Source organism: Protomyctophum parallelum (genome assembly GCF_964188405.1).
Source record: "Protomyctophum parallelum genome assembly, chromosome: 18".
NCBI classification, from domain to species: domain Eukaryota; kingdom Metazoa; phylum Chordata; class Actinopteri; order Myctophiformes; family Myctophidae; genus Protomyctophum; species Protomyctophum parallelum.
The window spans coordinates 11,455,181-11,468,098 of record NC_139716.1 but is presented as its reverse complement, the minus strand read 5'-3'; the positions used below and the strand labels follow the sequence as shown (position 1 = coordinate 11,468,098).

The following is a 12,918-nucleotide window of genomic DNA, read 5'->3' as shown; positions in this document are numbered from 1 at the left end:
TTCTAATAAAGTTGTCTTTTCTCATGTCCCCTTCCCCCCGGCCACCACACATGTAAAGCGTCTTTGGGTATTAGAAAAGCGCTATGTAAGTCCCAGGTATTATTATTATTATTATTACTGTACTGTACTAGAACCTCTTTTGGTTTTAGCATTATGTAAAATAGCAGATCTACAAGCTCGTAGCGCGCCACTCGGTGGCGCGCTACGAGCTTGTAGGTCTGCTATTTTTGAAAAATCGAAGAACGACTGACATAGAAACATATAGCTTTTTCAGAGAACTGTCAGGATGTAGAAGACATTTTATAGAATCTGATCTCAGGTCAAAATGGGTTCAAGCTGAATCTCATGTAACTTATCTTTGTCAAATTTAGGGCCGATTCATACGCCGAACCGAATAAAAGTCGGTTCGGCTCTGTAGTACAATGTGACGTACAATGTACAATGTGACGTCATTTGAGGTTCGGGGGGGGGGGGGGTACCGTCCTAAAGTCGGCTCTTCGGTGCCACTGAAAATCTCTGACGAGCCGAAATCATTTCGGCACTACAGCGCCGAAACAGCGGTAAAAATAGGAGTATGAATCGGCCCTATAACAAAGATGCACCCGACGTTTGTAGCCGCTGCAAAAGCTGCACATTTGCTACAAATTGAAGCTGAGCTGGGTTCAAGTTCCAGATACAAAAGCTACAAAGCTACAGTAGCTGCAATGACACGTCAGCAACAGATATACAAAGCGACAAATGTGCTGTGATCTTTTTGCATCTGCCTCGTGCATTCCAGTTAAAAAAAACTATGTTGCTCAGTGGTGCTCAAAACCAAGGCTATAAACCGCCAAAATAAAATGTATTTTGCTGCGGACGCCCATCTCAAAATATACAGTTCCAGGGACTCCCCAGAAGCAAAGATTTGAGTTAAACATTGACACAGATACTTCCGATACGACAAACTGACATATTGAGCCTATATGGCATCCCCCTATACTCTTCAAATTCAGTACGATCCTGTGATCTTTTGTGGCCAGATGTAATTTCCTTGGGGTCTTCCTGGGGTCTAGTAGGACTATAGTAAAGAAATATCTTTCTCTAATAACAAACCTAAAACATGAACCATGGTTTCAAAAAGTGCATTTCGAATTCCAGACTTTTACTTAGGCCTACGGAGTAGTTCTGCATTTCAGTATTGATTTGACTTTTACTAATATGTAAAAAAACAACAACATTTGAGTACTTTTTCAACCAGTGTAGTCGAGTGATATTAGAATACTTGAGGTGACCACCAACTTTACCTGCTTGTGCCAGGATGAATTCCTGGTAGCGCATGCCAATGTTGTTTCGGGCGGTGCAGTTGTAGCGTCCAAAATCTCTGTCCGACATCGGCGTCACCTTAAAGGGATTGTGACATTTAAAACACATTTTGGTAGATTTTTTGGCTTTTTTGGCTTTTCTTGACATCAATGTCACCAAAAAAAATGAAGTTTGAACATTCAGTGTATTCTCTGCTTTCTGGACTTTTGTGAATAATTATGCAAAAATGTCTCATCTGGTTGGATGGCAGGCATATACGTAGATCCCTGCTAAACCTCCGCCCCCTCCCCTCTGCTCCCTGCCTACCCTCTCTTCCCCGCCCCTCTCCTCTCCTCCCTACTTCCTCATTGTGACCGCAACTTTGTTTCTTTGTAATACTTACTAATAATGGCTTCTAGAGAAAAATCAATCTGCTCTGTTGTTGGCTGTGTCAATCAACACAAGTCCTTACACTGGATACCAACTGGCCTAGATGACTCTTTTATTTTTGACGGTGACGTTCCTACCAAGTTGTCAAATAAGCGCATCTTGGGTTGACAGGAAAGGGGGAATTACCGACATCTACAGGCTAAAATAATGTGTTTTTCCATGCCTTCTCAGGATGCAGATTACACATACACAAAAACTCCTGGCAAGAAATACTGGAGTGGAGTTGAGTGTTCAAACGTTTTAGACACGTTTGAAGGACCATGGCCAAGACTTTTAATGTTGTTAAAATTATGTTATAAATAATGTCATAATACCTTTAAACAAAAATAACAAGCCTAATGACCTGTCTGTTTGATGCATGTTCAACATCCAATCCCTATTAAGCTCTGCGGCACATGGGGTGAAAAATGGGTTACAAAATCGTGGGATAAAAAAATATAATTTAAAAGCTCTGCGACACTGTGAGCTTGTACATCTGCTATTAACGGCACACAGCCGAATATAAATCAGGCCTTTGCAGTGCCATCATGGCAGGCCAAAATACATTTTAGTCGACTACGTCAACTGTAGATTTAGTCGACTAAAATCTCATGGCATTTATGGTCAACTAAAACTAGACTAAAACATTTCAGATGACTGACATTTGACTATAAAACTAAATGTAGTTCATGTCAAAATCAACAACACATGGCATATCCCTAGCATGACCGATATCTCCTACCAGTGGTGTAAAGTAACTAAGTACATTTACTCAAGTTAAGTAAATAAATGTAAGTCGCTCTGGATTAACACATTGTATGCTAGAGTTTTCTATTTGCTCAGGCTTGCTGGTGCTAAGCGATTAACATTGGACTTTTGAACTTTTTAGGGGCCCACAGCGAGGGGCCTCTTATAGCTAGAATCACATCGCATAAATAAAAACTAGGCCAAACATGTCCACTTCAATTTAAAAAAAAAATTATGATTCTACCATCTTCCATTCTGGAGATATTGACCTTTTTCTAAAACCTGCTTTTGAAGGCACGCTGCTCGCTTGAAAAAACAGCAGAGATATGGAAGGTTGAAGTTGACAGACATTGACAGACAGATATAAAAATGAACACAAATAATATCATATACATACTACACACTGAATGAAAGCCCTGAATGTCTACTTTTAGGAGGAAAACAAATACACATGGTCCCATGTATAGTTTGTCAGTAATTGGCTATTGAATGCAGCTTGCGCCCACCAGAGAGGATTTCAGAAAATGCATGGACCAGAAGAACTATTATTCACAAAATAAGGCCTATAGCGAAATGTACATACTATATACCGTATGAAACAGAAGACTCTCTGCTTTCATAAGAAAAATACTTCTACTGTAATAATAATGAAAATCACACCCCTGTGAAGTGAGCAGTGCAATGTTGCGCAACATTTTCTGAAATCCTCTCTGGTGGGCGCAAGCTGCATTCAATAGCCAATTACTGACAAACTATATTTGTATATATTTGTATATTTGTTTTCCTCCTAAAAGTAGACATTCAGGGCTTTCATTCAGTGTGTAGTATGTATATGATAATAATTTATTTATGTTTATATCTGCCTGTCAATCTCTGTGACTTTAAACCTTTATAACTCGCTATGATAACTTCATGAGGAAATGCTCACTTCACAGGGGTGTGATTTTTATTATTATTACAGTATTAGTTTTTTCTTATGAAAGCAGAGGGTCTTCTGTTTCATACGGTATATAATATGTACATGTCGCTATAGGCCTTATTTTGTGAATAATAGTTGGACCTGAACAACTGCATTCAATATCCTACTGACAAACTGTACATGGGATCAATATTATGTATTTGTTTTCCTCCTAAAAGTAGACAATTAGGGCTTTCATTCAGTGTGTAGTATGTATATGACAATAATTTATTTATGTTTATTTTTATATCTGCCTTCAGAACGATAGTATAACGGTGAGATGCGTTACTGGATCGGTGAGTTTAGTGGTTGAGGTTGACATGTCTGGACATGTTTGAGGAAAGAAGCACAGGAGAGAGAGATGATCAAATAACTGGCTGCTTTGTTGGACAACGCTATCTTCACTTTGTTTGGGCAAAGAAGCAGAGATCAGCGATGGAAAAGAGTTTTATCCACGGCAGATAAGTAATGACGTATTATCGAGGGACCGCCATGATCAACTAACTGCCTGGGACCGAGGCTACGTTGTCACCAGCCAATGCAGCCATCGCTATCCGTTGTGTGATTGTAGCCTTTTTATTCATTATAATTGCAGTGATAAGACCTATATCACAGCCGGGCGTCTCTCTCGATACCGTGGATATAGCCTACACTACATCCACAATCACACAACGGATAGCGATGATGGCTGCATTGGCTGACGAAGACGTAGGCAGTAAGTTGATCATGGCGGTCCTTCGATAATACGTCATTACTTATCTGCCGTGGATATAAAGCTCTTTTCCATCGCTGATCGTGCTTCTTGCCCAAACAAACAAAGTGAAGACGCGATGGCGATCCACACAACGGATAGCGATGGCTGGTGAAGACTGAAGACGTAGCCAGGCAGTTAGTTGATCATGGCGTGTGCCGTGTGCGTGTTGAAAACGTTATGAAATGGCGATCGTTGAAGATTATTCTTGGTTTATATACTGGCAGAGGGCAAATCGACACGACTGCGTTATATCTTTTTCCGAGAATGAGAGCGCGGTGCAAGGCGATTACAAGGCGCAGTGTGGCCTGGGGCCAGGGAACTCAAACTGCAATGCGATCCGGGCAGAAGAGACTCAGACTCCCCCCACAAAGATTCCTCGGGAGAAACCATGTAGAAACAGGAGGGGAGGGGGAATCGAGTGTATTCACAGACACTAGACTAATACTAGAGTATGGGTAACTCCATTTTAGATGCCCTGACATCTGCGTTGGTCTATGCCGTTGCCGTGCAGACCCATACGTGTAATGGAGGCATTGGAGGAGGGAGCGTCTTCGCCACAGACAGACCTCTTTTCAGGAGGGAGGGGCTTTTTACTCCCGGATCACATATTGGAGCTTCCTGGAGACGATCGCTGTTATTTTCCTCGGTGTCCTGGAGCATAGGACGTTGATGTACAGTAAGCAATAAAAAAACGTATAAAACGTATACATACGCTTCGCGCGTACGGCGTTCGATATTAATAAAGCGTATGGATACGTTTCCAGCATTTTTTGTGTTAAGAGCGTCTGCTAAATGCCTAAATTGTAAATTGTAAATTGTAAGTACTGTACTTAAGTACATTTGTTAGGTATTTGTATTTTACTTGAGCATTTCCAATTTCCAATACTTTTACTTCTACTCCACTACATCTCAGAGGCAGATATTGTACTTTTACTCCACTACATTTATTTGAAAACGTTACTAGTTACTTTCATTAGTATTACCAAAAATACATTAGCACACGCTCACAATGTTTCGCCAAGCATTGTGATCTTGTAGATCTGCTATTTTCAAAATATTTTTGTATAGGCTAGATCTGAAAACTTAAAATTCTGCATAATTAGTACTTGCTGTTGCTACTGTAAGTACACTTTCATATCGTACTTTCACTCGATCTACAAGCTGCGTGAGCTTGTAGATCGCCTATTTTCAGCAAGTGTAAAAATCAGTCATTACGACAGCATCAAGGCCTGCCAAAAATGCATTTTAGTCGACTAAATCAACTGTAGATTTAGCCGACTAAAACTAGACAAACACTAGAACATTCCAGGTGACTAGAATGTGACTATACAACTAAATGAAAACTTTTCAAGGAGACCCATGACTAACCCATTCTGACCGGGCACCCATTTTGGTGTCAGCATCATGTTATGCTTTAGCTATTGAAAAATAGCAGATCTACAAGCTCATATCGCGCCACCGAGTGGCGCGATACGAGCTTGTAGGTCTGCCATTTTTGAAAAATCGAAGAGCGACTGACATTTTTAGAATCTGATCTCAGGTCAGAATGGGTTCATCAGACCAGTGTGTGTCCGGCGGAAACCTCGTATGAATCTGATCTCAGGTCAGAATGGGCTAAAACTAAAATCAAAATGTGCATGCTGTCATAACACCGATATCACTGACCTCCAGCAGGGACCTGCCCGCGGCGTTGTGCACGCGCATGTTGGCCGTGCCCTCGGCGGAGATGGTGAAGCGCTCCCTCCTCCACAGCATGGTGGCAGGCGGGTTGGACATGACCTCGCAGCTGATGTTCACCGGGTTCCCCTCCCACGAGTAATGGATGGTGTGGTTGCTCAGGAACTTGGGCATGTCTGGACACAGGCAGAGAGGCAGAGAGGCAGAGAGAGAGAGAGAGAGAGAGAGAGAGAGATAAAGCCTGATTGATATTCTGTCATAGACCCGTATGGTACTCAAAACATCGCCTATCTACAGTATGTATTAATTACGGCCTTAACAGGGATCACACAGAGTGATACAGTCTTTTCCTCATGTTTCTGGAAACACTGGAGGCAATGTTTATATATGTTTTTGATTGACAAGGACTGCCTGGAGTGAAAATAGCCTGTTACATATAAGGCTATCTCTGTGTTGTTGTTTTGTATTTACGGTCATGTTTGTACTTGTTGTTTGTATATGTGGACCCATTGTGTCTGAAATAAAGTTTTCAATCAATATGAGCTCGCGGCGTGGTGAGCTTATTGACCTGCTACTTTTGGCATGCCGCACTGTCGTATGATGGAGCATTAATTACTGTATATTTATGTGTGTGTGTGTGTGTGAACACAATATCCTAATTGTATTATCAAAGAGTAGCCCGACATGTGTTTCCCACTGATGAAATTTATGGTAGCCAATAAATGCTCAAAGGTAGAGCTTTTTGAGATTATCAAAGAGAATAACAAAACTGTAATAAGAGAAAGAAAAACAAGCAAATTCCTCCAAAAGAATAATGTCTCATTAATTCATATTGTGTTTCTCACTCCTAATTGAAGATATGCTTCACACTGGGGCAAAATTCAGCCATATTATTATCTCCAACCAGAATAAAAAAAACTAGAAAAAGTGCCCTTCTGGGCACAGGTCTCCACCAGGATGAGCAGATGTGAAAAATTCCAGGCAAAGGTTTTTCCTTGGCCTCTAGGGAGTTGGCATACAAAGTTATCCACAGATCTGTGCAATTAGAGGTAAAAACACTTTTCGGCCAGTTATAGCGCCACCTTGAGGCTGAGTTGAAATTGTTCATGTGGCATTTCGTCCTCGGCCTAGTGGGAATGTGGGTGCACAATTTCACGGAAATCACGCGATGTGTTCATGATTTGCAGCATTTTGTTTGAAACTGAGCACTCCTGTGAACTTTGGAAGCCAATCTTAACCGGATCAGGATGGAGTGTGAGAAATCTGAAAGATCTGTTTCGTTGAATGGCTCTAGAGAGACTGTGTACCAATTTGCGCGATGTTTGGACAAAATCTGTAGGTGTACTGTGCAAAAACTTGTTTTGCACAAAGCGGCCTCCTGGTGGCGCTATAACAGGCCGTTCTGGAAAGTTTGGGGCAGAGATTCATCGTTGGCATCCAGGGAGTGTGTGTGCAAAATTTGGCATCGACCGGTGGCCGAGATTAGCTGCTTACGGACACACACACACACACACACACACACACGGACGGACGGACGGACACACGGACGGACGGAGTGCAAAAAACATACTCTCCCCCCATGCCTTCGGCCTGGTGGAGACAATAAGGATGGTCAACAGAGAAGCTAATTTGGCTCCACAGGCAGGAAAAGGACGGGCGAGTAATGGATGAGGTGAGTGAAGGTAGTAGCGTGGATTCTCTGTGGCCCGTTGGGCCGGCCCGGCTCAGACAGAGTGGCATTACTGTTGTTTAATGCAGCCGGCTCCCAGGATTCTATTAAAGAGATTGATGGCAAGCCCTCTGTCACAGACCAGGATGTGCAGTCTCTTCCCACGCGACCCCTCACACAGTCAGCAGTGGCTTCAGTAAATGACTTCATTACCTCTGGCTTGGCCTACAGCTTGTTCATTTTGCCAACTTTAAAACTATGACGAGAAATGTTTGTCAACTACCCTTTTTTGCACCCACTTCGAATGTTATCAACAGACAATCATGAGCAGGTTACTTAGCCAGTCCGCTCCAGGCGAGCCTGCTGGCTCCATTTCATTCATTAATTTGAGTGATAAGTAGTAATTGTTATGTTTGGTTGCCCTCTTTGCTACGCTAAAATACACTTCAGTCGACTAAATCAACTGTGGATTTAGTCGACCAAAAGCTAGACTAAAACTAAAACTTTTCAGATAGACTCAAAGAAAGTAAATGACATTTTATTCAACAGACTACGACCAAAACTAAATAGAAATTTCCTGTCACACTCGTCACCGTCAATTGTATGTCTTTCTTATTATATTTCTTCCACCACTGATGTACTACTCACACTCGATGTCCAGGAACATGCTCTTCTGATGGCCTCCGATCCTGCTGAAGGCCTCGCAGCTGTAGTGGCCCAGGTCGGACAGACGCACGTCGCCGATGCTCAGCGTGGACTTGCCGTGGCGTCCACGGACCTCAAAACGCCCGTCTTGGCTCTAAATGCACGCACGCATGCACACACACACACACACACACACACACACACACACACACACACACACACAGTAGATTGAATACTGTTGTCACTTGTATAGTGAGTATGGGCAGATCTTATGTATACAGGTAGTTCAAGGACATGGTGACTGACATTGCTTAACCAATTCTGACCGGGCACCCATTTTGGTGTCGGCATCATGTTATGCTTTAGCTATTTAAAAATAGCAGATCTACAAGCTCATATCGCGCCACCGAGTGGCGCGATACGAGCTTGTAGGTCTGCTATTTCTTTTTATTATCGAAGAACGACTGACATTTTTTTAATCTGATCTCAGGTCAGAATGGGTTCATCAGACCAGTGTGTGTCCGGCGGAAACCTCGTATGAATCTGATCTCAGGTCAGAATGGGTTAACATGACATTGGCTGTAGAAATCAGGATGTGTGCAGGATGTTCGGCCTTCGAGGCACAATTACACTGACAGTTAACACAGAGGACAAAACCATTTGGCACTGTGTATTATTCGAGGCAGTCGAGGATTTCAAATATCTCGGGGGCCTTGGACTGTCTTCAACGGAAACAGTTTCGAGTTTTCAAATGTATACGATTATTTTGAAAGTAGCAGTTCTATACAAGCTCACAATAATGTGACACGTCGCAAACACAATACCTCGACGTTGTGCTTAAGTACGGTTCTTGAGTAAATGTACTTAGTTACTGTTGACGTCTGTGGCCTGCAACGTGAGTCATCCCAAGGTTATTACTTCTCCATGAAGACAGATGGCATCAATTTGGGCTAACGGGTCAATTATAAGGGGAATAGAGTAATCGCTCCTCTAATCAATGGTCTGAAATGAGGAAATGCTGGATTCTTCCTCATGGTGCGCATGATGCTTCAAGTCAACAATTTATTTCTCACTTGCCCAGAGAAATTATTTAACCATGCACGGAACCATGCCCATTGATTTGTATTAATTACTTTGTATAGTGATCTTTTCCTGTTTTTGTTTTGATTAACAACAAATACAATGAAAGTAAGACAATGGCATAATTACGGTCCTGGGAAGTGAAAAAAAAAAAAAAAAAAGTAAGTAAAAAAAAAAAAAAAAGCAGTAGCTCTAACCACATCTCGAGTTCTGTTGGCAATTTAGCCTATGCATTATATGGCTTCTCCACTTTGTTTTTGATTGGATTGGGACAACCCGATTTTAAAACCTTAACCATGTGATTGAAACATTAAAGTGCTAGAACAGTGGTGACAACTGTTAATGATTCCTTTTACAGTAGCCCTATAGGCTAATCGATTCATATTTGCTTTAAAGGTATATTCAGTGATTTCACTCAAAAAACCTTAGGTTTCGTTTTTGACTGGGACCTAAACGAAACCTAAGGTTTTTTTGACCCCCAGGGGTTAACTGGGGACAGGGAGGAACTCCTTATATGGCCAGCACACTCTATAGTAGAGAGGATTATCACAACAAAACAAAAAAATAAGTGATATTTGAATTAAGTGAAATCACTGAATATACCTTTAAATATAATGCAAACTACCAATATTTAAGCGCCTTCCTAAAGAAAAAACAAGCCTAAAGTCTCAGACATGGCAACATGGAATACAGTAGGCTACTCCTCCTCACCCTAATTTAACTCCAAAGTTCGTTCCAGTAGTCTGCAGCGCTGTAGACTGGAGTGCAAATTGAGAAAGTAACAACCTGCCTTAACCCATTCTGAACGTGGAACCCATTTCGGCGTCGGCATCATGTCACGCTTTAGCTATTGAAAAATAGCAGATCTACAAGCTCATAGCGCGCCACCGAGTGGCGCGCTACGAGCTTGTAGGTCTGCTATTTTTGAAAAGAATCGAAGAACGACTGACATTTTTTTGAATCGGATCTCAGGTCAGAACGGGTTGATCAGACCAGTGTGTGTCCCCGTGGAAACCTCGTGTGCATCTGATCTCAGGTCAGAACGGGTTAAACATGGCTGACTGCGGCCATCCATCATGACGCGTGCGCGCAGCCCTTACGTGTTTGTCTTTGCATATGTTTAGGTGCGTTGCTTCGCCGCGCCGCATTTCCATAATTGCATTTGCCGCGGGGAAGAGAAGCACTTAGTCTCATTTTCTGCCGCGATTCATCAACCGCGCTGTTTTGCGAGCCAACACACACACACACTCATTCATCACTTTGCTGGTGACCTTTTTTTTTCAAAGCAAAGAATGGCAGCCATCTTGGAAGCTCTATTAATTTATTTTATTTGTTTGGGGTTTTTGTTTTAAACGGCTTCCCAGTCCCACAGAGCCCATCAGCTTCACTGCCAGTGGAGCGGGGACGGAAATATATTTTGTCTGTTGACTCTAAGACACCAAGACAGAAAAGCCCTCTATAATTACTTTTCCCCCAGAGAATGCGGCTGCAGTTCATTCACTTTGTGATTCACAAGACAAGACTAACTTTTCCCCTTTTTGCAGTTTGCCAAGTGCATAATGGATAATAATAACAACAATATAATAATGGATGCCGGAGGACAGACAAAAGCCCTTAACCCAATCTGACCTGAGATCAGATTCATACGAGGTTTCCGCCGGACACACACTGGGTCTGATTAACCCCATTCTGACCTGAGATCAGATTCTAGAAATGTCAGTCGTTCTTCGATTTTTTTTCAAAAATAGCAGACCTACAAGCTCGTATCGCGCCACTCGGTGGCGCGATATGAGCTTGTAGATCTGCTATTTTTCAATAGCTAAAGCATAACATGATGCCGACACCAAAATGGGTGCCCGGTCAGAATGGGTTAAGCGTCCTTCCATGTCGATGGACATGGGGATTATATGCTTCCGACCTTGACAGATTTAAAAACATTGGGCCCGGGCCCAAAGTGTATAATGCCAAATTGTTATTATTATGTAGGTGGCCAAGCAATTGCGTAAGTACCCTATTGTAGATTTCTTATTTTTAAGGGGCCGCGCACATATAGGCACCCTTTGTTTATTTGTTATTTTTTTTTCTCATTAGGAGTCCAAGCACGCAATGTGTATAAGGCACGCTGTTGTATTTATTATTCTACAAAACTTGGCAGTATGGTAGAGGGTCATGAAAAACTACAGATAAATGAAACTCACAGCCATTTGGTCAAAGGGTGGCGCTAGAGTTTCAATTGAAACTTTTGAATCGGCATAGCTTTTGAACCGTTGGACCTATTATAGCCATGAAACTTCATCCTCACGAAGGACAACTTTGCCACTTTGACCTGTATGACCCCAAACTATTAGATCTTCTGCCATTTTGAATTAGATGAAAAACAGCTACATTCAAACTCCTCTTGCAGTCTCCACAAAAACCTTCTACGCACTAGGCATTTTGGACCAATATCTAAAATCCCAGTTGGACAAAGCAGCCTCCATGAGCGAATGGAAATATTCTTCTATACTCTTCAACAGAAATGCATTTTATGAACCTTTGCGGTATGGTAGTAGACCAATGGTTCTAAAACGTTTTAGCACGTGATCCAAAAGAGAAATTTGATGCCTTCCCCCCGGGGAACGAAACAAGTGAAAAATGTTCACTTCGCTTAAAAGATACATGGAATTTGTTATCTTATATTTTATTCATGAAATTCTTCTGATATATTCTTCTGAAATATTAATGTATGAACAATTGTGAATAATGTAGGCCTTTATATTTTTTTGAAAATCGTTGTTTACTTACAGTAGCCTATGGTATATCCTTTATTGGCCTTTAGTTTATTCATCTTTATGTTTTGGCTCATGTTAATTGTTTGAACTTGAACACAGGAGCAGCAGGCAGAAGTAAATAGAAAGAAAATAAAAATAGATTTCAAAGCAAAGCACCACAGTTTCGCACCCTGCACCCACCCCGCGACATTATGACACGAGTTGGCAGCAATTAAAACCTTTGGAACATGACGTGCAAGGCAAGCTCAGAGCGTGACTCAGTTTTCTTTGTTTACATTTCTACCTCACAGCTCACCTTTTGAATGCTCCAAGTATGTATTTGCGACAAACAGCAGATGTCACGAATACAAACTTGGCGCATCCAATAAGTGAATTGCGAGACCCCCGCTTTGTTTTCAAGATTCTGTTCTTACAGTTTGGCTCAGCAGCACACAAGAAACGGAGGATATGCGCTTACATTTTTCTGTAGATTTATCTTGAAATACATTTCTAAGTGAAATATTTTGACAGGCACACCCCGGGGCAACCCGGCGTCATGACCACTTCAAACGCATGCGTCATCGGGTCCGTCCACACGACGCAACAGTTCACTGCAAATAAGCTTTACATTGTTCGTTAACCCCTTTAGGCCTGACGTCGAAATTAAATTAAAAAAAATCTTTTTAAAATGTCTTTTTTTCTGAAAAACCTTATCTTTCTGACCCCAAAAAATTATATGTAATTGGCCGACTGACCCCCATCTGAAAATATGTTGTTCCAGGTACCCTCCAGAAGCAAAGATTTGAGTAAAAAAAAAAAAGAAACTCAAAGAATATATATTCAAAGATCTTTCACGATTTTTCAAAAATAGCAGACCTACACGTTCATATAGCGCGCCTTGTAGATCTGCTATTTTTCAATAGCGAAA

At 41.7% G+C, this 12,918-nt stretch overlaps 1 protein-coding gene across 1 annotated transcript in view; it reads right to left on the bottom strand.

The window, feature by feature from the left end:
- The window catches only part of LOC310875769 (neural cell adhesion molecule 2-like), a 116,702-nt gene that overhangs the window by 40,450 nt on the left and 63,334 nt on the right, over nt 1-12,918 (bottom strand). The window contains exons 8-10 of the mRNA XM_083789114.1: nt 8,164-8,314; nt 5,835-6,022; nt 1,284-1,380 (exon numbers count right to left, since the gene is read on the bottom strand). Of these exons, the coding sequence (XP_083645240.1) occupies nt 1,284-1,380; nt 5,835-6,022; nt 8,164-8,314 (436 nt within the window). The remainder of the gene's footprint in view (nt 1-1,283; nt 1,381-5,834; nt 6,023-8,163; nt 8,315-12,918) is intronic.